Consider the following 22,761-nt stretch of genomic DNA (forward strand, 5'->3'; position numbering starts at 1 on the left):
TTCTGCAGCTTAAATGTCTGTCTTGATGGATGATGCCCTAATACTATTGGTAGTGGCATGAATCTAAATAAGGTTGTTATCAAGTTCTAGCAGTTACAGGGGGAATATAACCATGTCCTTTTAGTATTTGTCTTTTGTCCTATTTAGTAGCACTGAGCCAGGTCCAAGGCTGACTCTTCTCTGCCCCTGTAAAGAGAGAACAGTCCTATGTATGGACCTAGTGAGGTTGGTAGATCCTGGTAGAAGAGGCAAAGGAAGCCTGAAGAGGTCTGCTTTCAGCTTGTGCCCTACCTTCACCTGCAGGATGAACTTTCTTATGGGCAAGGAGATCAGATGAATTTGGCAGCAGCTCCCACTTGTTGCCACCAAAACCTCGCCGTCTAGCAAAATCGCTGTCTAATAGATCAGAAGGGGCAGTCTGTGTCCTAGGAGAAGCTGGATGAGGGGGAAGCTGAGTCTAGGCAGGCAGTCTTGTGCCCAGGGAGAGTAAGGCTCAGTCTTCCAGCACCACTTCATGCCTGTGTACTCTACGAGGGGATGAAGTCCCCAAAATACTGGTCCCGTGTTGCCAGCACAATCATCCTGACAGGGCAGTTGGTGTTCAGTGAAGGAAGGGAGGGAGAAGTGGTGTCATCCACAGTCTCACAGCCCTCCCAGTCCTCACTTTCAAAAGGTTGTGTCATACTATCATGCCATGTTGCTGTTGACACAGTGAAATGCTGTTAAAACAGCTGCTAGAATAAAACCACTGAAATTCCTGGGACATCTCCCATGCCCATAGCAGTTGGAAGAGTATCTGCATGATCATGGCCAAGATGGTAAACAAAAATCCCCCAAACAGCTGCTCTTCTTCTTCCATATGATTGTTTTAACCAAACACAGCCCAAGATACGTGCTGTTCTAAATCTATTTTGTTGTGAAATAAAGCTACTAACTTTTTTTCTCTTTTGTTAATTAATGATAAGTCTTATTGTGGAATAATAAGTGTTACAGCTGGACAAAGTCTAGATTGCTAAAACATATAGCTGCAGCAGTGCAAACCTTCACAGTGCTGGCTTTTCCAGTGTTTGTGATTTCATATACAGCAGCTGCTCATCTGACAGGGAAACTGAGGTTGGTGACAACATTTTCCATTTTACTCTGAAACCATCCTGATTCTGTTGTAATCACAATATCTATCCCTACAAAGACTAAAGGTGAAAAAATTGGAGAGAGGAGAAATGGAAAGGAAATCAGCAGGGTTCCACACTTGTTCAGTGCCCTCACTCAGCCTAAGCCTTTGCTATTCCTGCCATTTCTGAGATTTGGGCAACCTGTTTCATGGAATGGTAGGAACAATAATGTTTTGCTGTTATCTGTGATGAGAAACTTTTGTCTTTGCTGTTATAAACTCAGGTTAAATTTAAAAATCAAGAAAAGACAATTTAATTTTTTTTTTTTTTCCTGGAGAAAGTCCAGGTTGTTTAGCACAGCTGCCCTGCCTGTGTGTGAGGCTGTGGCTGTGCATTATAAGCTAGTGCAACAGACCCACAGATGACAGGCACACATCAGGCCCTGGTTTCAGAGCACTCTCAGGGGCCTTTGATCATTATATGCCACTATATCACAAGTTTCACTGCAGGAATATTATCATATCATCTTCATTTTCAAGGCAAAAGGGTGTGTTAGTGCCACCTTCCCTGCCAGGTGGGTCCGACGCATGGATCCCATCTTTGGTCTGACGCATGTCCCCGTACATCAATCACTCACTGGAATGAAATGGTATTTGGGTTAGCTGGCTGAGCAGGGTGGCTGGAGGAGGTAAAGAGCTGGAGCACTGCTGACACTGGAGCTGCTGGTGCGGGAGGAATCTAGCACTCAGGTTACAGCAGCTCATCAGCTGCGAACCCTCCGGCTTTGCTGCTCCAGTCATTCCACAACAGCAAAACAGTCTTGAGAGCTCTGATTGCTCTCAGCCTGCTCTCACTAGGGATCTGTCTGCTGGAGCAGGGTAGGATGTCTCATGGTGGCTTTAAATCAGCTACTGAGCATAGGATGGCAGGAGTTCAGTACGAGCTACACAACCCATCCAGAACTGCACTGCCCTGAGCTCTGGGTGGCTGAGGTCACCCCCAGCTAACCAGCCCAGCAAGGAAATGCCAGTCTACCAGCCCAGTCACAGCTGAAGCCATAAACTGCAGAGTAACATACCTTAGACTGGCCTAAGAGGAACAACTGGAGATGCCTCTTGGAGTGAGAAGTGTGGCTGGGGATGCACAAGTGGGATGTCCCCAGGGAGGCTCAGCCACTGGCAGGAGTAGCCAAAATTCAAGCATCGACTCCTGTGGCAGGTTGGGAAGTGAGATGATGGAGGTGAGATTTTAACATCAGTTCTCAGGACTCACTGCCGAGCATATAAAATCCTCAAAATGTCTTGATATACAGGCAAAAAAGCCTATTCAATTTAAAATGCTTTAAAAAGTAGAACAGGTTAATGGGAAAGAGGAGAGTGAGTCTGCAGGAACAGCACAGTGGCCATGTGGAGACTTCTCTGTAAGTGCAAAGTGCTGCCAAACACAGCATATCTAGAGAGACCTTAACAAAAAATAAAGAGGAAAATCCCAGTGCAGCTATTTTATTCTATTTTATTTTTCTTAGATGACACATGTCTACTGATGTTGCTTTGGGACAGCATTGAAGAAATCCTCATCTTGAATGTAGAAAGCCCAGGATGCCCCAGTGGCTGTAGTTACAGGCACTTGATGCCTTGTCTACTTACAGTGTCTGAAAGTGAGGTGCTAAGGAATTTCTGGGGGGTACAGGCACTGATTTTCCATTACTCTGCATGTGAAATCTCTGAAGTGATGTTGGTAAATCAGTACTTTTAAGTAAATTGATGCATTGCCTTCTTGATACTCGGTGCTGGTGCACGAGGGGACAGGCAGTGTTGCCTACAGGCTTTAGCAAGGGTTGTGTTCAGTCTCATCCTTGATCCTGGATGGTCAGGATGAGTCCCTTCTCCATGCCAGGCCAGTACCAGAGCCTGCTCTCCACAGGCCTCTCTCCTGTACCCTGGTTTTGTGGGCAGGATACTCAGATCTGCAGCCCAGAAGGGAGCAGTGATGTATTCTGGTCCAGCCCCAGCCTGGAGTCCTCTGGCAGTGTCCAGGCTCTGCTTCCCCTTCTGCACTGCTTTGACAAATACAAGTCTAAATGAAGGTGGTGTGTGAATTGCTATGATGTGCCTTATCTGGCCATTTTTTATTAAACAGGATATTTACTGTTGTTTGCCATCTTTCTGATTTCACCTCAGTCCAAGCATCCATTACATTTTTCCTAATTTACACTGTTAGAAATATTTTAAAATTGGCCTCTATGTATTTATTTCAGTATTTTTTTAAGACTGTTTGCTGTGAGGTATCTTTCAGACTCTTCCCCCTGCAACAAAATGTTAGCACCTAAATGTACTTTTCATCAGTTATTCTATTTATATTCTGAATGTCACTCAATGTAGCCAACAGAGAAGGACAGATAGATTCTGTATATTGATTGTACATTCTTACTTCATGACAGTGATGTAGTGTGAGGGTTACAGAATTCACAAAGAGATATACTTGTAGTCAACTTTTTGATGGGATGTAGTTTTATTGAAAGGCATCTTTTCACCAACCCATCCTTTATAAAGACCAGCTACGTGCCTTTCACCAGGGAATATGTTTGTTGCCTGATTGAGAGCTAGTCTAAAAAAGGAAGAAAAATATTGTGTTAGTTTATTTCTTCCTTAAGCTGCATGAAAAAAAAGCACTGGAATATTTCTTTGCATTTAACAGTAAGTTTTTATTACATTAAAATATCCATTTTTCTGTGCTCTGGAAATTCTGTGTATGACTGAGAATGGCTGGCTGGACATCATCATAGATGATTAACTTTAAAAGGGAGTTATTTTCATGCAGACTATTCAATTGTGTCTCTGAAGCCAAGCACCCATTTGACTCAGATCCTAATGAAGAAAAGTGCCTGCTAGAAAGATACAACAACATCCTGCTCCTTTATGTGTGGCCAGAGCTGCTCTGAGCTCAGATGACTACATTGAAGAATCAGAGGTGCTCGCCATCAAAAATTTGAATGACTTTGTGCATAGAACCATTCCAAAAGGAAGAGCCAAAGAGAGGCAGATGATGCTTTTAACAACTCAGTTTTGTCCTCTCTAGGTTACTGGCCCAGGCAATATTTTTCTCCTGCTATTGTCCTCATGGATTTCAATATGCAAGGGAGAAGAAAGGCTCAAAATACACTGTTGAATCTAACTTCTCTGTGTGTTATTTGCTTACTTATTTAACTAGGGACAGGGGGCCCTGTCTGAGAGACTAAGGAGCTTTAGCATGCAGGATCTCTCGACGATTCGTGGAGACAGCAGCAGCACTGTTCCTCCTTCGGTCACTGTACGGGCAAGCAGCAAACAGAGCCAGCCAAAAACAGCCAGAAGTGCATCGGAAGGCACTGGCAGCTCAGGTAAGTGCCAGTGTTATTTTCAGTGTTGTGTTGTCTGGAATATCACACAGCTGAATGAGGTCATGCAGTTGGCAGCAATATATAGCAACAGACCCCTCAGGCAGCACATACCAGAGTTCACAGGACACAGACCTGCTGTTGAGTCTCTTGACACTTGAGAAAACAGGATCACTGTTTGATGGTTCCTATTCCTGGTTGAGACCAAGAATGGGACTTGTGCATGCAATGCAGCCAGCATCAGTTCTTGCAGCTCGAGTTGAAAATTAGGCTCTGGACTGGGGGCTGCAAGCTCTGTGGTAGCTTTTCAGTGAGAGGGGCTAATGGAAGAGCAAGAAGAGTGGACAAGGGTCGTTATTATCATCAAAGCCCCCATATGGTGATACAGCTTCTCTCTGGTTTGAATTTGTGCTGTTTCTAAACTGTACAGTAGCTGTTATAACACTTGACAGTTGTAGTTCCAGAACTTTACCACTGATGAAGCCTGCTGAGAAATAAAACCCGTAATAACAGTCTTAGAAGCAGAGACCAAGACTGGACAGCTGTTTATCACATGGAGGCTGTCTGCATAAACACTGTTACCCATAACAAGTCTCTCTGAAGGGCAGTGGTTTGTTTTCAGATTCTGAAAGAACAAAGAGAAGAAACATTGTGGTGGGAATAAGATTCATCCCTGAGAATTTTGTTACAAAAACTTATTTCAAGCTTGGTTAAAGAAATCTTTGTGAGCCCAGATAAAAAATATTTAATAGGAGATAGCTTTGAAGATTAGATCTCAAAAACTGAGACATGAAGGGTTGTCGCAAGCAGGGGGTTCCAGATGGCTTCTGGGACTCCCAGATACCACCAAAGACCATGCAGCTCAACTGCTGTGATGAGAAGCCACAGAAGAATTTGCAGGTGTGTTGCATTTAGTAGCTTGTGAAACATATGCTGGCAAGTTTGAAATTTAGCAGTTTCAAGCTTGTGTGTGTTGAGGTCTGTGTAAACATTCACTGTGTTTCAAACCTGGGTAGCTTTCTAGTTTGCTTTAGTTCTGGAATGTATTAAAAATGTCCTGCCCTTCCTAAAGAGTATCCTTCAAGCTCTTTGCAAATTCTGAGAATTATAGCTCATAGACTTCTCTGTCCTTTTGGTTTTTTATTTTTTTTTTTAATATTGTCTGTTGAATAAGTTCTCTTTACAGGTAACTGAAGTAGCTACTGTTAGTGCACAGAGGTTTTATTCTGTTTATGTAAGGTCTTGTATACACAACCTCTGCCTGTCGTATCTCACTTAGTGATTTCTTTGAGGTCACTGATCTCCACCTGTAGACAATACAGAGAGGCACCTGCAGAGAGTGATTTTGCTCAAAAGTGGTTACATCATGCCATGTGGAAGACTGCAGCCAATTTTGCTCTCATTTTTAATCAGATTAAGTGAAGGATGTGGTCTTGGTCTCTCCAGTCCCTGTGCTGTTTTGCATGGGCACAATTATGTCTGTAGTCAAAATGTGTAGAAGGGTGAATTTATCAGTCCTAACTACTGTGTGTGTATGGGAGAGTGTGATCACTTCTGTAGGGGTCATATTCAGAGTGAGCTGGCACTCTTCTAGGTATGCCAAGCCCAGACATGGTCCCATTGCTCCACCTTCCATTTTGTTTTGTTGGAGTGTTGCACATAAGCAAGGGACAGACAGAATTTGCTACTGCTGATTAGTATGCTATATATATATATGTCACATATACATATGAGTACGTGCATGAGCAGTGACTACAGAACAGCTGAGAGATGTTTTTTCTGTCCCATACTCCTCAGATGACACAGTTGTCCATGTCAGCAGTCCCCACTGTCTCACAGAAACATTAGACTTCTCTTTGTGTTTCTGCTTTAGAGACAACAGGACTCGGTTTGACATCAGGAGGAGTCAGGAAAAATACCCTGGACTGTCTGTTTGACATGGGGATGGCTCAGCTGAAGACCTTTCCTTTCTTGTAAGGTGTCTTAGAAGCCACCAGGTGTTAGAAAGCCTGGCAGCAGTAGCTGGGGTACATGAAATGACTTTAAGAACACGAACAGAGAGCGTGGCAGGGACTGCAAACATTGTACCCTTGGTCAGAATAGACATCCTGCTTTATGGAGGCTCTAAATCCTGCTTTAGGGACATTGAGGGAGGGCTTGAAGGAAGGAGTCCTGTGTCTACAGAAGAAGCAGTGTGGTGGTTAGGAGGCAAGATGGTGAGTTTGAACACATGAATTCACACCCTGTTGTATTGCAAAATACTGATATGACCTGGAGTGTACTTCTGTTGCTCAGTGTGTCTGCAAAACAGAACAAATTGTACTTCCTATGCCCAGGTCCTGAAAGCTGCATGTGGTAGAAGATGCCTGGGTATTTTAAGGTCAATACCTTAGAAGAATTCTTATGTGGCTTTCCTGTACACTTCAGTAATTATAACATGTAAAGTATCTGTGGAAAAGTCCTGTCTGTGGATTTGTAGTCCCAGAATAAAGGGTCCTTTACCAGGTGTGCAATGCTAATTGACATAGAGTTGAGATATTTGCTTTATTTTGGTTCTGCAGAAATAGGTGCTAGGTGATAAATCACAGAATCAGCCCCCATTAGCTCAAACAGCAGCAGTTTATATACAGTACAAATAACAAAGAAATTGTGTGATTGGTTACATGATTTTACATCACACATCTTTGTATGCATGCTCCATCAATTACCTAATTCATTATACTAAGGTGGCCCTACATTTACAGATAACCTCTCCTACTGGAGGTGTGGTTTTTCATACTTAAATCACCTCAGGTTATGGCAGGGGACACCTCAATGCTTTGATCTTTGTCCAAATCTTTCTCTGGTTTATGAAAAAAAGCCATAATGAGGCATTATCTACAAAAGTTGGCAGAATTGTACTGTCTTCAGGAAATGCTCTAAATCATTGTGTCTTGTTTCTGATTATTTTACCTTCGAGGTCATCCCATCCTTTAGTCTCAAGGGCCTTCCATTTCTTGTTATTCTGGTTTCAGACCAGGTCTTTGTATGCTTATCAGCCTGCAAGTTTTTAACTTCTGACATCAGATTGACCTCTGTTTTGCAAGAAGGTTTCTCTGTAGTAACAGTGCTCTCTGTTGCCACTGCCTCTGAGAAGTTTCTGGACTACTGAAATGTCCCTTTTTATGTTTTCCCTTCTTTTTTTCTGGCCTTTATTTCCCAGTCCAGGCATCTAAGAAGCTGCATGTGAGTGTTCTGGGATCCTGATGACTTGCTGGTCTGGGTGCCACTCTTACGGCCCTTCTTCTGCCATGTGTTCATTCAGGTGCTTCCACCCTCACCATTGCCCTACATCCTCCATCCATACTGACCCATTGTGGTCCTCTGCAAGTGCAGCTCTCAAAGTTACTGCCTGGATTTGTCAGTAGTCAGTAAGTGTGGCAGGGACAGGGACCTGAAGTGCACAGCCAGCCATCCAAGTGGAAGAGCCAAGCACAGCTCTAGCAGTTATAACCCTTTTTGCTTTGGGACTGGCATCCCCCTGCCTGAGAGTTTTGGGAGCATCACTCAGTCCTTCTGGGGTCACAGTCTTGGATGGATAGAAGAGTACGTGCAGAGATTGCCTGAGGGAGGGAGTGTTTTACAGCTCCTGTGATTTCTCTCACATGGCTGTCAGAGATGTACAAAGGCTGGAGAATTAGTTCTGCATCTAGCACAGGCTCTTAATTGTCTCAACAGGAGAGACAGCCACATCAAAGAGAGAGTGTCAGCCTTACGATAACGAGGTGTCAAGTGCTACCCTCGGGTGGTAGAACAGCCTAGCTGTGGTCACTCAAGCTGTACAGCAGCAAAGAGCTGGGGACCTGGGAAGAAAGCCTGGGTTTGATCCAAATTAAAAACACTTTCTTGTATTATTTTTGAGGGATTATTTTTAACTCGGACAGATTTGCTGATCCACCTTACTGCGAGCCTCCAAAGTAACTTTTCTGGGACACTTTCAGGGAGATGTGTTATGAGATCAAAGGAGAGCTTCAGGGAGATACTGTGAGATCAAGAGGCCAGGAACTGGAAGCTCCTCAAGCCAACTTTGGCATTGAAGGAATGGTGCATGGAAGCACACCCTCACCTACCACAGCGAGGCAAAGACAAGAGATGGCTCTTCAGGTTGAGGTTACAGGAGTTTAGATGGGCCCCATTCCCTGAGCAATGAAAACACAGCCAGATCTGGTGTGGAACGTTGTGTTGCTAGTTCCAATCCTGCTGTGTGACTGTGTTAAAGAGCAGATATGATCTCTGAAAGAAAGTGATTGGGAAAGACAGGGGGATGGAGGGAGGTCTGTTATCTTCCTGCACGGGTAAGACTGCTGAAACTCAGGTTTGTCAGTGTGAAGCCCCCCAACCCCTTGTGAGCACCAGGAGTGGTTCAAGTTCTGATTTCACATCTCTTGGGTGTGTTTCCAAGCCCACTCATACCTGTGAAAAGACTGTCCTGACACCAGTGGGGTTTGGCTGTGGCCAGAAGCTGGCTGCAGGACCACACTGTACTCAGGCTGCATTAAGTCCCTGCTCAGCCTGTCTCATTTCCACCGTTGTTATTTTGATAATGTGACGGGTGCTGGTTAGATGGATTTGTGACTCTGAATCCTCTCTTGACACAAAGCACCGTGTGAAGAGCTTGGCATTTAGTTAGTAATGACCACATGCAGACACTGCAAAGGTTTATTTTTGCCTGCTGAAGAGTGTTGTATGAGGCCAAGAAACAGAATATGTGAGAGCTGCCTTTGAGACAAGGGGAGTTACTCCTTCTTTTCCTCTACCTTTTGCTGTCTTTGCTGCTTTTCAGTGGTGCCTGCTCTATGTTGAGCAGTCCTGCTCATGTGGATGGCTTTCTGCAGGAGAGGGACAGCTTAGCATATATTGGGCTCCAGGTGCTCCAGGTCTATTCACACCCATCCCACAGAACGACCCTTCTCCTCCTCCTCACACCCATCAGAAGCCACGTGCCCATGACACGAAGGGGCAGAGGCTGATTTTGCCCTGATTTGTGTGTGGCTGCTGACCCTACATGCAGCACGTGATGTGAGGCATCAGCACTGCTCCTGAGAAGTATGTGTGCACCTTCCTCTGACACACCCTGAGGAAACATGATGATTGCCTCTGCTGCACGTAGCAGACCCACCACCTGTCCTCTGTATCTGATCTTTCACTTTGCTCTTAGTTCAGCGTTTCTCAATTTAGTGTCCTGGCACCCTCAGGATAGCCTGTGATATTTTAGCTCCAATGCATGTTCCAACCTGTGCTTCTTCCACAGGCAGAAACACCCCTTTCCTTGGGGGACTGTAAATGTCATGTGGCTACTCAGCATTATGGAAAAAATGGAAGCTCCAGAATAATGTTTCCAAATGTTTTTCAAGGCAATCCTGTTGTTGTGGCAAATGTCCAGTAACAACCACAAATGGATGTGTCTTTAACAGTGGGGAGCTTTCGCCCTTCTTAACCTTACAGTATTAAAAGCATCCTGGACAGTGTGGATAAGATTTGTTCCCTTGTGATGGCTGCTGAGTGACAGGTGTGACTTGAGGAGTGGGCTATTGGCCACTGTGTCACAGAGCTGGGTCCTGTAGCTGATGCAAACATGTCTCATGGTTGCTGATGTCAGTGGAAACCTCCATTGTGGGCTAAGCAGAGGCCAGCCTTGATTTTGGGTGAGTCAGTGGGATGTATCTCAGCACCAGGACATTTGTGTTGCATCACAGGATGGTCAGTGTCCAGAGCTGACAATGTCTGGGCCAGACAGAGGATCACAGAGCCACCCCCTGTATTGCCCAGACCAAGTGCTCTCTCTGCTCAAGCTTACCTCAGGCAGAGATCATTCTCAGCTGGAATGATTTCAGAGCAGAAGAGCACAGTGTGCTTTCTGATACCCTCCACTCCTCTGTGCAAGAGAGTCAAGGCTGCGACTGGGCTTTGCACTTAAGCACCGAAAGCTTTGCAGGACATGTGGGGGAATATCAGCCTTCAGGATATGTCTGGATAGCTCAGTGCCCACTGACCAGAAAAACTCCAGAAAGATGTGTGAGAAAACATGTACATGTTGTATGAGCTCTCAGAGACTAGACAGTCATAAAATAGTGATTGGCTACTTTCTGTGTAAAACCAGAGGCTAAAGCCACAGCAGATCCTTTGAGGCTGGTTGGGTCTCATCTCTTATGCAAAGGTCATAGTTTCATGGCAGCATCCAGACAATGGGAGCCCCAACTTGCTTCTGCCCTATACTGTCCTTTCCCTTGGATATGTTTAAATCTTATTTTTATATGCTGACCCCAGTCAGCTGGTTCAAGTTAAATACTGTTCCTTGTTTCCAGGTTGCTTTTGACCTGGGTCAGATCCTCAAGCCAGTAGAGAGCAGCAGCCCAGATATCAGCAGCAGGACAGGGAAGGTGGAGGCCAGAGCATGAGAGGGAGTGGGACATCTGCCTTCAGCAGAAGCACTGGTTTATACTGTTTTAAAATGACTGTGAAACTATGGAAGAGCTCTCTGTGTCTACACTGCAAGATAATAACAACCAAAGAAGTCACACAGAGCTCAACCCTTTTTTTTCTTCAAAAGCTTTTTTTATCTGGAGTCATTAATGCTGCTGTGAGGGTGAAATTGGAAGGCTCAAACTAGAAATTATTTCTTGGCTGTTTCCTGGAACACAGGCTGTCCACAAGATGAAACTGTAAAGTTATGCTTTTATAAACAGCTGTGAGTCACCTGCATTGGCACTGAAGGGTGCAAAGCAATTCCCTTGGTTGCTTTAATTCTTACAGCAAATCCAGCAAAATATAGTCCCTGCAGGATTCTTCAGCATGTTCCTGATTTAGGAAGATCGGGGATCTGTGGATAATTTTCCTTTAGACCCTGTGTGAATGGCTGCAGCAGTGCTTGTGGAGGTCTCCATGTCCTGACACAAAGCCAGGCCCGTGGCAGTGCAGGCCCCAGGGCTGCACGCTGTGTTTGGTATCACACAGCCTCTTGCTCCGAGCTGCCCATCGCCTGCCCACGCTGCCTGGCCCCTCTGGTCAGGAGTTATTTCTGTTTAGTGATCTGAGAACGGAGCCAGGGAGCTGTCTGGAATCCCAGCCTTAACACCCATTAGGCACATAGCCTGGGGCGAGGCTCGTTCCTGAGCCTGTGCTCCCTGCTGGTGGGTAGAGACTGTCCTCCCTCAACGCACGTGAGGGCCGTGAAGTCCTCCCCAAAACGTCGCCCAGTGTTTTGTGGGGGGTGGTGGCTCTGCCTGGGGGGTTCCTAACGCTCGGCTCCTCTTCCAGCGTGCACGTGTTGCTCGGTGTGCCGACTCCTCAGAGGTGAGTGCTGGAGCTCCTGCACCCCGTCTGCGAGCGGGCTGCAGCTGTGTGTGTGCTGGGGCAGCTGCTGCCCTGCTCCTCACCTTACTGACCCGCAGGGCCCGGGCCTGGGGGTGTCTCTGGAGAAAAGCCCCCGTCCTCTCTGATGTGGAGGGTGTGCCGCTGTCCTGGCTGCACCAGTGTGACTCCTCCGCCCCACGTCCCCCAGCACCGGTGAAAAACCACTGGGGACACAGGCAGGGCAGGCACCCTCGCCCTCAGCCCTGTGGTGCTCTGTTCCCTAAGCACGGGCACGTGTTTCTCCGGACACATGTTTGGGATGAGCAGGGTATATGGCAAAGCCCAGTAGCAGACCCTGACACGACAAAAGAAGGCTGAACAGACTCTCCTGCCTCAGTCAGTGCTAGAGCCCTTTTCTGCCAAATGTCCCCACTGTCCTCAGCGTTCATTGTGTTTACAAACAAGAGTGTAGTGAACAGTCTAGCTGCTGGTGGTCTTTCAGTGCTGTGCCAGTGAGTCTGGTTGCTAAGAGCTGAGCTGTGTCACTTCTGCAGTTGTGCCAGGGGCAGATGAAAGAAGGAGGCCTCTGATTTGGGCATGCCGGAGGATGGGGCTGTCTAGGGAGAAAGAAGAAATCCAGCCTGGCAGTGTCTCTTGTTGATGAAAAGACCTTCATAATACCTCTGCTCTTCATCTCATGTGCTTTTTGTTTGTTTTGCACACTGCAATCCACCTGGGGACAGCAGCAGAGGGACTGAAGGATGACATCCACAGCCTCCCCATGCCTGGCACCCACTGTGCCATGCAGCCCTGTGCTGCATCTGTGCTTGCAGGCTGGTGATCCTGGCCTGACACTGTCTCCTTGCACACTGCATAGGTCCCAAACCAACCCTTATGTTTGGTGTCTCACCCTCCCTGTTGTCCTTTTCCGGTTCACTAGCACATTTGGGGTGAGTATGCCACCGTGCAGGAGAATGAAGCCCATTTAAGGTGGTATCTGTTTAAGCAATCATGAAACACTTGTATTCACAGTGTGTTTTATTAGCACTCTTCTAAGTTTAGGCGAAACCAATTTTATGGATTTGACTTCAAAGTATTACTTATAGAAAGAATCACTGAATCCTTAAGTGCTTAATAGTCATGAATTAAGCTTAGGAAAGCCATTTAATGATGGTAAAGCAGTAATCAATCCAATATGTGTACAAATTGGGCCCAAAGTCACGTTGATCTGGTTTAAATTGAGTGCCCTGTGTTTCAGATTGGCTGGCCTTACTATTTCCTCCCCTCCCCGACGTAATTCAGTCCCTTAGCCCATGTCAGCAGGGACACACTGAGGCTCTATCTCATAGAGGGTTCGTTCTGTCGCCGCAGGCTGCCCTTTCTCTGTCACCAAGGCAATGGAAGCATTAATGCACTCTGAGGCACTTGCCCGCCGTTTAAAATGCTCCTTTGTAAGCTTGGGTAGCTTGGAGAGCTGACTACATAATGCACAGACATTTTTTCAGCACCACAAAAAGCAGGGGAAAGAAAGAGGCTGAGTTGGTCTAGCTAAGAAGTGAGTTGTCCTGAACTCTTGGCCCTCATCTTTTCTTCCTTGGTGCAAACTTTTGTGTTGCCAGTTTCAGAGTGCCATCATTAACAGTACTCCTTTCCAAGGAGTTTATACTCTAAATGGGCAGACAGTCAAGCCTTACCTCAAGCAGAAGTGTTGAAGGCTGTTAGAGAGCCACGATGCAGCCTTTTGGCAGGAGCAGTTCCCTTCATGCCCTTGCAGGTGAAACTCAATTGTTTCTCTCACTGGCTGACTCACAGAAGCCCCCCACGGCTCTTAGGAGAGCACGGGCTGGTAGGAGCAAAAGTCTGCCTGTCCTGCTCCCTCAGTGGTATCCTGAGAGAACCACCAGACAAGATAAAACCAGTTTGGGCCAAAGCATGGTGGTTTCATGAGGGTATGACCTGCAGGGGCCACGGGGACGTGCATTTATGCACCAAGCAGGCTGAGTGGAGCGTAAGCTCGCCCTGTCCAGGGGCAGATCCATCACTGTCAGCCGTGGTGGGCTCCTCTGCCAGTGAAGCTCTTTGCCTCAGAGAAGAGCTCTTCCCTGCACACTGGGCTCACTCCAGCTGGCCTCACGCTCCGCACATGACGGAGCATTGACGCAGCTGAGGACATTCATCTCCTTTGCTCTGGGCAGCATCACTAGATGTGAGTGTGTTCCACTATATATACTCCATTGTGTCTTCTTGACACCTTCTGTGCCAGCTCCTCTTGCTCGTGTTCAGTGGCAGGGCTTTGCTGGCAAAACTCCTTCTAGGCCTTTAGACAAATTTCTGATTTATCTCTTCTGTGCTTGCAGCCTGTGGAAAGGGAACAACGGGGCAATTACATAAGAGCAATTTTTCCCCTTCAGGAAGGACGGGGTGAAAATCTCCAGGGATATCTGTTTGTCTTTTGGCAGTGCCTGGTAAATGCTTAAACGCTGGTCAATATTAAGCAAGCTTGCTTGGAACTGGCATTTAAGAAGTAACAAATACTATGTTTGGTGGTATTCTCTTGACTAACATCCCTTAGGTGGTGTTGTGAAGACCTGTGGCATGGCTGAGAAGGAGAAACAGTTTTAATCCTTGCAGAAAATAGTCTAGCAGGTATTGAATTACCAGCTGTATACAAGGAGAACTGCTGTGTCTGCATGTATTTGAGGGGGCATTTGACACTAAAATGCTGATTAGGCAACGTAGGAAATGTGTGAGGACATTAGTGAAGAACAGGACTGGGTTCTGAGGGTGCACCCCAGGGCTGTGCTCCACAGCGGTGACTGGCTGAGTGACGGATGCCTTAGCAACTACAGCTCAGCAACAGCTGACAGTCAGCCTAGCCAGCACCTTCAGTCAGCCCCCCACAAGGTGTTGCAGCATAAAGCCAGCCCCTGGAGTTTTCCCAATAAAATGCTGGATCTCCTCCTGGATGTGGCTGTCACCCTGAAGACAAGGTGGCAGATCACGCACAATCAGCAGTATAGGCCCTTAATGGGACAATCACTTAACTGCGTTTTAAACTAATCACCTTAATGATATAGTAGATGCATCCAATCTCTTTGTGGTATGCTACAAAGTGCACATGAGATTATTACAGTGAAAACTACTCTTAAAAACCTAATTGACTTTGTAAATGTCAATATATCTGTTCAACTAGTTCAGTTGAATGAGGTAGGTGGTTTCATTTTTTTTTGTTCTTAGCCAGTTTTGCTTCCAGCTCTTGTGCTGGGGATTTTTTTTTAATCTTTCTCTCATTGAACTTAAAAAGAAACAGCACCTTTCCATTGCTCTAGGCGTTTTGTTCCCTAAAATTCCCCTTTACTAAATGTCGAATCAAATCTTCACAGGGATGATTTGCATCACTTTGCACTGGTACCCCTGAATGGCACCTTTGGAGTTTCTCTGGTTATTGAAAAATACTTTCATACTTATTTTGATTATTTCAGAGAAGGAAATATTTTCACAGAAAATCAGTGGGTTCCTTAAGTACATTTGCATTTCACCAACAGAAGGTTAAAACATTAATTGTTGTTTAATAAACTCCAGTTGAGCCGCAGATATTATGAAAACAAAGACGAAGTTTGCTGTGCTCTGAAACAATGTTCCTTCCCCCTACACATCCAAATGCTTCCCCCTAACAGTTTATTCTTTCCTTTTCTCTATGTAAATATTATGGGACTCTGATGTAAGTGTTACAAATTGCATGAGTTTTCTTCTGAGGTGTTTGGAATAGACTAGCACCTAACAACGTAATCATTTGTGGGATGTGTTTTCATTAACGGATGCCTTTGTTGATGTGATTAGACTTGTTTGCCTTGGTTGCATTTGACTTCAGCTTTGGAAAGGATGGCTGCCTCTGTTTTGTGGCTCCTGGGCTAAGTGTGCTGGTGGAGTTGGCTGCTCCTGACTTCTTGGTTTGGTGATGAAAACTGTTGGGGAGGTACATGACTCGGGTCAATGTCTTTTGGAAATGATGGCAAATTTATCTTTGTTGCAGGGAAAAGAAGCTGATCACCATCGTATAACAAATATCTGTTCTCTTGCTCTTATTAAGCTGTGTGCAAACCTCCTGATAAGAATTATCCCCTGGAAAGGCTTAGCTTTGGCTTGACTTTAGCTTCCATTACAGTAATACAACACCTTGTCCTGGCTTGTGTGGTCTGTGACTGTGGTTTTCCCCGTTGCTCCCAAGGAATTACTGTGATGAGGGGAAGAAGTATTGTGCCCAGCAAAATAAGGGAGGGTCCAGCTTCTCTCAAAGGAATTGGGGAGCCTGATTCCCACTGTAACTATATTTAAGTGTCCAAATTAAGGAAGATCTAGATGAAAATCATTTGCTCACCTGTAGTTACAGTGGGCCAGGTCCTGACCTCTCTTGTACTCATGAAAATCCACGGGACATAGTTCAGATTTCCACAGCAGCACAGACCAGAGCTTGAATCAAAGCGATTGTTGAAAAAACCAGCCTGCTACCAAATCCTTTTTGTGCTGTAGAAAGAGTTTTGCAGGTGAGATTTTTTTAGCTCATGTAGAATCACAGAGATTAAAGATGATGGCAGTCTGGCCCTACGTCCCCTCGTCTGGGCTGGGTGGTTCCCTGGGGTGCATTTAATGGCTTAGATCCCAACCCTGTCTACTTTAACTTGGAACATGCCCAGCTTCAGGGCTTCCCACACAACGTGTTGGTTGTGTCGGTTCCCTTTGAAGGAATTAGGACAGGATGATAGGAACTGGAATTAAGGGATCCCTTTCCTTAAACTGTTCACAGGCAGATTCTGTTTGGCCTCGTGAAGAGAGGAGTGTAATCTGGTCTGGGGACCAAAAAGACATCTGCAAGAGGCAGGAACAGCTTTTCCCCTGTAAACAACCTTTTCCCCTTTTTCCCCTGGCACAGCAGTGGATTTCCCATCTCTGCAGCAGTTCTGCCCCTCCACACAAAGGTGTGGAGCCATAAATGAAAGAGGTGGAGACACCCAAAACACAGCCCGCTCTGAGACGGGGAATCAGAGTCACCCAAAGAAGGGAGGGCCAGGGGAAAGGTCCATGTTTTTACACAGCCACCTCCTGGCTATGACATGGTCTCTGGGGCTGTCAGCTGCTTCCCTGGAGCAGCACAAACTGCTGGCTCTGCCACTCTGGGGACATCTGATAGGGACCTGAGGCCGCACAGTTTCACATCCTAAAGCTTACTCCTGCAAACACACAGGAGGTCACCTGAGGCCATGTACCATCTTCGAGAAGCATGTGCCAGCCCTGACAACATGTTCTGCTCCTCAGTCTTCCCCTTCTCCAGAAACAAACCTTGGTGTCCCAGAACCCATCCATTAATTTTAAGCCTCCATCTCCTTTCTCACTAATTCCTCACATGTATGCTTATTATTCTGGTTAATCCCCTGCTTTACATTTTTTCTGCAAAGGACTCACTTTTGGTGTAGGAAAATTAGTTTTTTATCCTGTCATCACCCTGTTCACAATAAAAAAGCAGCTTCAGAGTTGGTGCTTACGCAGCAACCACCCTTTGGAGATGAGTTGCCTCCAATCCCACCACCATGTAATGCTCCCACAAATGCAAGACAAAGTGTGGCACCCCAGATCAACGTGAGGTTGGGATTGCCTACAATACAGATGTCCCCCCAGAGGCAGGATGGGCAGGGAATCCTCCATTCTTGCTCCAAGTCTTAAAGGAAGGGCCCTGTGTATTCAAGATCTTCTCTCATCAGTGGTCAGAAGTGTAGTGGAATGGCCTGGGACAGACCTGCCTCTTCACTTTTCCAGTTCAGTGAGGCTGAAGCAAAACTGATTCCTGTTTGGATGGTTTTCAGTGCCTTGTTCACAATGAGATGGAGCAGGGGAGGAGAGGGCGTCATCCCAACTTCCAGTGGGCTTTAAAGTCCTCCCTGCTGTGGGGGTCAAAGCAGTATGTGCCAGCTTGGAGGCCAAGCTCTCCTTTTGTGGAGGCAGCTCCAGGACGTGGGTGTGACCCTGAGGTTGATGGGAGAGCAGAGCCTGCAGGAGGCTGTGTGGGTGGCCCAGCACCCAGCTGGAGAGAGAGAAGAATGGTGGGGAGAGCAGTGTATGCTGGGAAAACATGGAACGCTCTAAGTCTGGTTCTCCAGCACCTCTCCATCCTGACCCATTCGAAGTCCCCTTTTCCCTGAGGAAAGCCTTTGCCTCCTCCCAGCAGCACAGGGCTGGAGGTGTGTTGTTGGGCCACTGTGCAAGCGTCAGTGAGGAAGCTGAGAGAAGTCCTGACCCACTTTTACTGTCTGGAAACGAAGTGCCTAAGGCCAGCCTGTGGTCCACATCTGAGGGACCTCTGGGGAAGAGGAGAGCTAGGAGCAGTCACGTAAATTGTTGTTGGGGGCAGTACTTGGCCTCCAGGCTGCAGATTTGGGCATGCTTGGTTCAGGCTTTGCTGAACAAACAACATTTAAAACAAACTTGACTCCAGTTTTTGTTGGTTTAAAGAGATGCCAAGGACCAGCTTCCTCATCCAAGATGGCCTAAGCTAGGCTCCTCCTGGGTAGCTCACTTCACAAGTAGAAAGACGAAATGGTAATTAAAATAAAATGTCCCTGTACTGTTTTGCCATGTGGCCTGGAGAACGTTTAATTCTCCCCACAGTGTAGTCTTTGCACTGCAGCCATATCTAGGCAAGCCCCTCCCTCGTTCAGCGTTGTCCCAGCACTCGATGCAGTGTGACCATCAGCATTTTCAGTACAGCTGGGGAAGTGTCAACTTCCAGCTCCTCCTGGGACCCTGCGGCGCTGTCCTGCAGCCTGCCCGTGCCAAGGCTGCCGAAGGGGTAACACCAGGGGGTCAGTGGCCAGGGGTTGGTGTGCTCCGTTCTGTCCAGCAGCAGCTGCACCCTGAGGGCTGAGCACGGGGGCTGAGAGCAGTTGGCTGCTGGCTGGAATTTGGCACTGGAGACAGCCCCAGTGACCTGCTCATCACTTGTGGTGTTGCTGTAGCCAAACCGTTTCTCCTATGTCTCTCTGCTACTCATCTGAAAGAGCTGTTGGAGAATTCAGTTCTTTTGTGCTTTACAAATCTAAATAGATCAATAATTATTAGATCTTCAAGAGTCCTCTTTGGTTTTAGTCTTTGGTTCAGCCAGAGTCTTACAGTCAGGCTGAGACAAGAAGCACAGAGCATTATTTCTGTGTATTTCATACAACAGTCTAAATACAGAGTCCATAATTGTGATTGATGCCATCTGAACAGCAAACATTTCCACTCCCTATGTGTTTCAGAATGAAAGAAGCCTGGCTGTCAGTTAAGCAGGGCATGCCCCAGCCCTGCTGCTCCCAGACTGTGGAGATCTGCAGGGAGCTGGGTCACGCTGGGTGTCCGTTTCTGTGCCCCTTGCTCTGCACTGTCTGTCGGCAATGCCATCCTGCTCCACTGTCTGCATTCAAGGCAGCAAATGGATTGGGTTGTGCAGTGTGACCTGTCCCACAAAGAACATAAGTTATAAGGTTAAGAACCACCAAGGAGGCGTTAGTGGTCTGTAGTCATGGGGCAAAAGCTGCCTCCAGATGCATCAGTGGAGTTAGTGCTCTGTAAGATTTACTTCAGCTTCACGTCCGTTAGTGCTGATGTGCTTCATGTTTCTGCATCCCAGGCAGCTCTCCCCAGGGACTCATTTAGTGTCTTCTAGAGGACACTCCTGGAAGCAGTAGATGCAGGAACTGTGGATGGACTTAGTGATTCAAGAAATCAAGTGTTTTATTTATCCCTGAGCCAAACAAAAAAAAATCTCTTTCAAGAGCCAATCTCTAGAATATCAGAGACTGTGAATGTAGTCTCAATTCCATGTAGAATAATACAAATAAAGCTTAGAATGGCTTCATAAACAAGAGCCTTTTGGTGTCTAACCCCACAGCTGCTATCACTAGAGTGTGATGTGTGAACCTTCTGTCTATTAATCCCTGGAAGATGCATGGCTTTGCAGTGATGTGGCATTTGGCAGAGTGAATCAAACCATCACTGATTTCCTCATCCTTTGTCTTCACGTTTAGACTGTAAATGGCCATGTTAAAAAGGTGTGGACAATAAGTATGAAAAGCCACCTGCAGCAAATTATGAAACAAAAGACTCTGTGTTCTCAGATGATGAAGAGAACGATTCATTGGACTGTGCATCCATGAGCAAAAGGCCCAAAAAGAAGGATCAACCCCTTGAGGTACTTCCATATTGTCAAGGCTCCTCTTTCTGTGGCATTCCAGCTGAATGAACATCTCTCTTTGGTCTAGAAACACTGTGTCCAAGCAACGCATTCCTGGTTTTTCATGGGTGGGTCTTGTTAGGGGTTTGCTCACTTTTCTGCATGTGCAGATTTCATGAAAGAAGTCTGGATTAGTGCCTGTGGAGATCATAGTTAGAGAGGGCTTAAGAGTTGCATCTGAACTGCAGAACTTGGACCTAGAGCGAAGCCACCTGCTAACATGGAGATAGTTGAGTGATAAGATCTGGATATCAACCACTAGTTGATTTTTCATATCTCTAGAGAAGAACATATCCTCATTGCCAAGGCACAATAGTTACCATGAGAGGCCAGCACGCACAGCCAGAGCACACCTGGTTTGGAGCCCAGTCCCTCTCACCTGAGTTCACACCTAGCCAAACCCTACCCAAACCATCAGCAGTTCTTCCTTCCCAACTTGAATAGGTTTTTGAATCAGGCACTGTATTAACAAGTGTGCTTTGAGATGCTTCATGGAAACAGAAGAACTCGAGATACAGATCTCATACCATGGTTTGCCAAAAGCAGTTTTAGCAACATTTGTTTATTTCCTGTGGAGGAAATAAAACCTCCATGGGAGATGTTACAGGGAAAGACTCCTTTCAGATCTGGGCAGGGGGGACAGAGCCACAGCCAGTGGTCAGGTCCAAGCTGGGAGTTGTCCACCATGGGGAGCAGGGTTTGTTCCACTCTCCCCTTGGCTCAGTATGAGGGGGCAGGAGTGGTGTGGTTTGGTTAGCAGGATGTCCTTCTGGGGGATTGTCTCACCTCTGGGAGTTCTCTCCAAAAGCTGGGTTTATGTGTTCTTACCACTGAAAGATGCAGCCTCTCTAGCTGCTCTCAGGGCTGTGTGGTGCCCTCCCAAAGGAGGATGAGCTGTTCATTCCTGGTTTAAGAGTCTTTGCTGTGCAGTTAGTGGCTGCTTTGCTTTAAGAGCCATCTGGCTTCCCACAGAGCAGCCTTCTCCCAAGCTGCAGGAGACCCTGCTCTAGTTGTCCAGCTGTGTCCCGGGGCTCCTGGTTTAGAGCCCTTGACTCTGAGCCAGCAGCTGGGGAGTCTGGTGTGGTGCTGGATCCCCGAGGGCCGTGCACAGCAGCTTTTATTCCTCAGCTGTTCTTGCCCAGCTCTGCCTTTCTGGGTGCAGTTGCCCCATCCAGTTCTGTTGTACTTTTGGGACTCACTGTGGGGACCTGGCATTTCAGGAGTGGAAGATGGGGTGAGGTGTTGGATTAATCCCATCTCCACGAGAAACTACTTGGGTTTGAAAGTCCTATAACATAGAAATTACATAGTCCTCACTTACACATGGTAAGACCCTGTCAGAGCCTTGCAGGTAAATAGGTTGGTGCTGTTAAAGAAAACAAGGCTTTGGATATGTAGGTAAATGGAGCAGAAGAGTTTCCCAGGCTGTGCAGTGTTACGTGGTGCCATGACAGGCCCCCACACTGAGAATTTGTGCTCCTTCACAACATTTAGGAACCGTTTCTGTGAGGCTCACAAGACACAGTGCCATGCCAGAGCCCTGCTGAGAGGAGTGTGCGCTGCACATTAGGGGGTTGGTTGGCTGGTTTTTCATTTCCTAGTCTAACTAATTTCTGTCTTAGTCTGGAGAACAGAGTTAATCACAGTAAACCAATTTGATGGAGTTGGTCTGGCTGCTCCTGAGCTTTCAGGGCTCTTTTTAAAGCTCTCTGCATCAGCTGCTGCAAGGCAGAATTGCAGTAGTTGGCTTCTCAACCGATTTCAGCGGATTGTGCCTGGCCCGGCTCCCAGGCGAGCGGCTGAGCTTTTGGAGGAGTTCTGCCCTGTGAGGATCACAGGCACAGGGTGTTTGGCCTTGGGGACCCCTTCGGCTTTGTGGTGGCTCAGTGAGCTGTGCCCTCAGAGGGGCTGGGCTGGACAGTGCCAGGATGGGCCTGGAGACACCAGAGCTGGCTTTCTGCCACCAGTTTGCTTTCTTGATACCCAAGCTGCTGTAAATGGCACTAATTTGCCCTGGATCCTTCGATTGTTATGTGACTGGCAATCTTCAGCCACACCTCTAACCAAGAGCCAGAGGGAAGGTGGTGGTGTAACCTGGGTAGAGGACTACAAGAGGTTTCTTGAAGGGGTTAGTCCTCAGCTGGTCATTCATTAACAATCTTCAGGGCCAGGATCTGCTTCTTCATTACGTCATGCCTGGAACGGGATCATGGCCACAGAGGTGCCACAAAAAATGGGTGAGTTCTAAGGAGAGAAAAAACAGTTCCTGTCATGCCACTGCAGTTTTCTCTTGTTTTTCTGCAGGCACCGCCTAGGACCCTTAGACCTCGCTTCAGGAAGAAAAGTACCTCGTCCTCTGCCACTGAAACAATGTGAGTGCAATGAGCCAATAGCACCAAGATCCACAGAATGTCTCTCTTCTGCCTTAAAGAGCTCCTTGTTCATAACGTAGGGAACAGCAGTGGGATGGATGTGCTTTGATGTACAGCGTTGCAGACATGGCCTTTCTCTCTCCTCTCCCGGTCTCCCCCTGTCACACACGTGCCGTGTGGCGTTCCTGGTGGCGTGGGTGGGACAGGCTGGCAGACACCCGTGGGCTCAGCGCCCTCGCTTCGTGTGCAGAGGCCCTGTGGGGCTGTGCACTCACCACTCCCGGCTGGGGCTGCACGGCTCTAGCT

At 46.9% G+C, this 22,761-nt stretch overlaps 1 protein-coding gene across 1 annotated transcript in view; it reads left to right on the forward strand.

The window, feature by feature from the left end:
- Positions 1 to 16,003, forward strand: part of REEP1 (receptor accessory protein 1) — a 32,275-nt gene extending 16,272 nt beyond the window's left edge. Inside the window, exons 5-7 of the mRNA XM_008946735.1 lie at positions 4,323 to 4,491; positions 11,785 to 11,820; positions 15,854 to 16,003. Of these exons, the coding sequence (XP_008944983.1) occupies positions 4,323 to 4,491; positions 11,785 to 11,820; positions 15,854 to 15,867 (219 nt within the window). The 3' untranslated portion in view covers positions 15,868 to 16,003. The remainder of the gene's footprint in view (positions 1 to 4,322; positions 4,492 to 11,784; positions 11,821 to 15,853) is intronic.
- Positions 16,004 to 22,761: the final 6,758 nt, after the last annotated feature.

The sequence above is a fragment of the Merops nubicus genome, unplaced genomic scaffold (assembly GCF_000691845.1).
Source record: "Merops nubicus isolate BGI_N331 unplaced genomic scaffold, ASM69184v1 scaffold59, whole genome shotgun sequence".
In the NCBI taxonomy this organism is placed as follows: domain Eukaryota; kingdom Metazoa; phylum Chordata; class Aves; order Coraciiformes; family Meropidae; genus Merops; species Merops nubicus.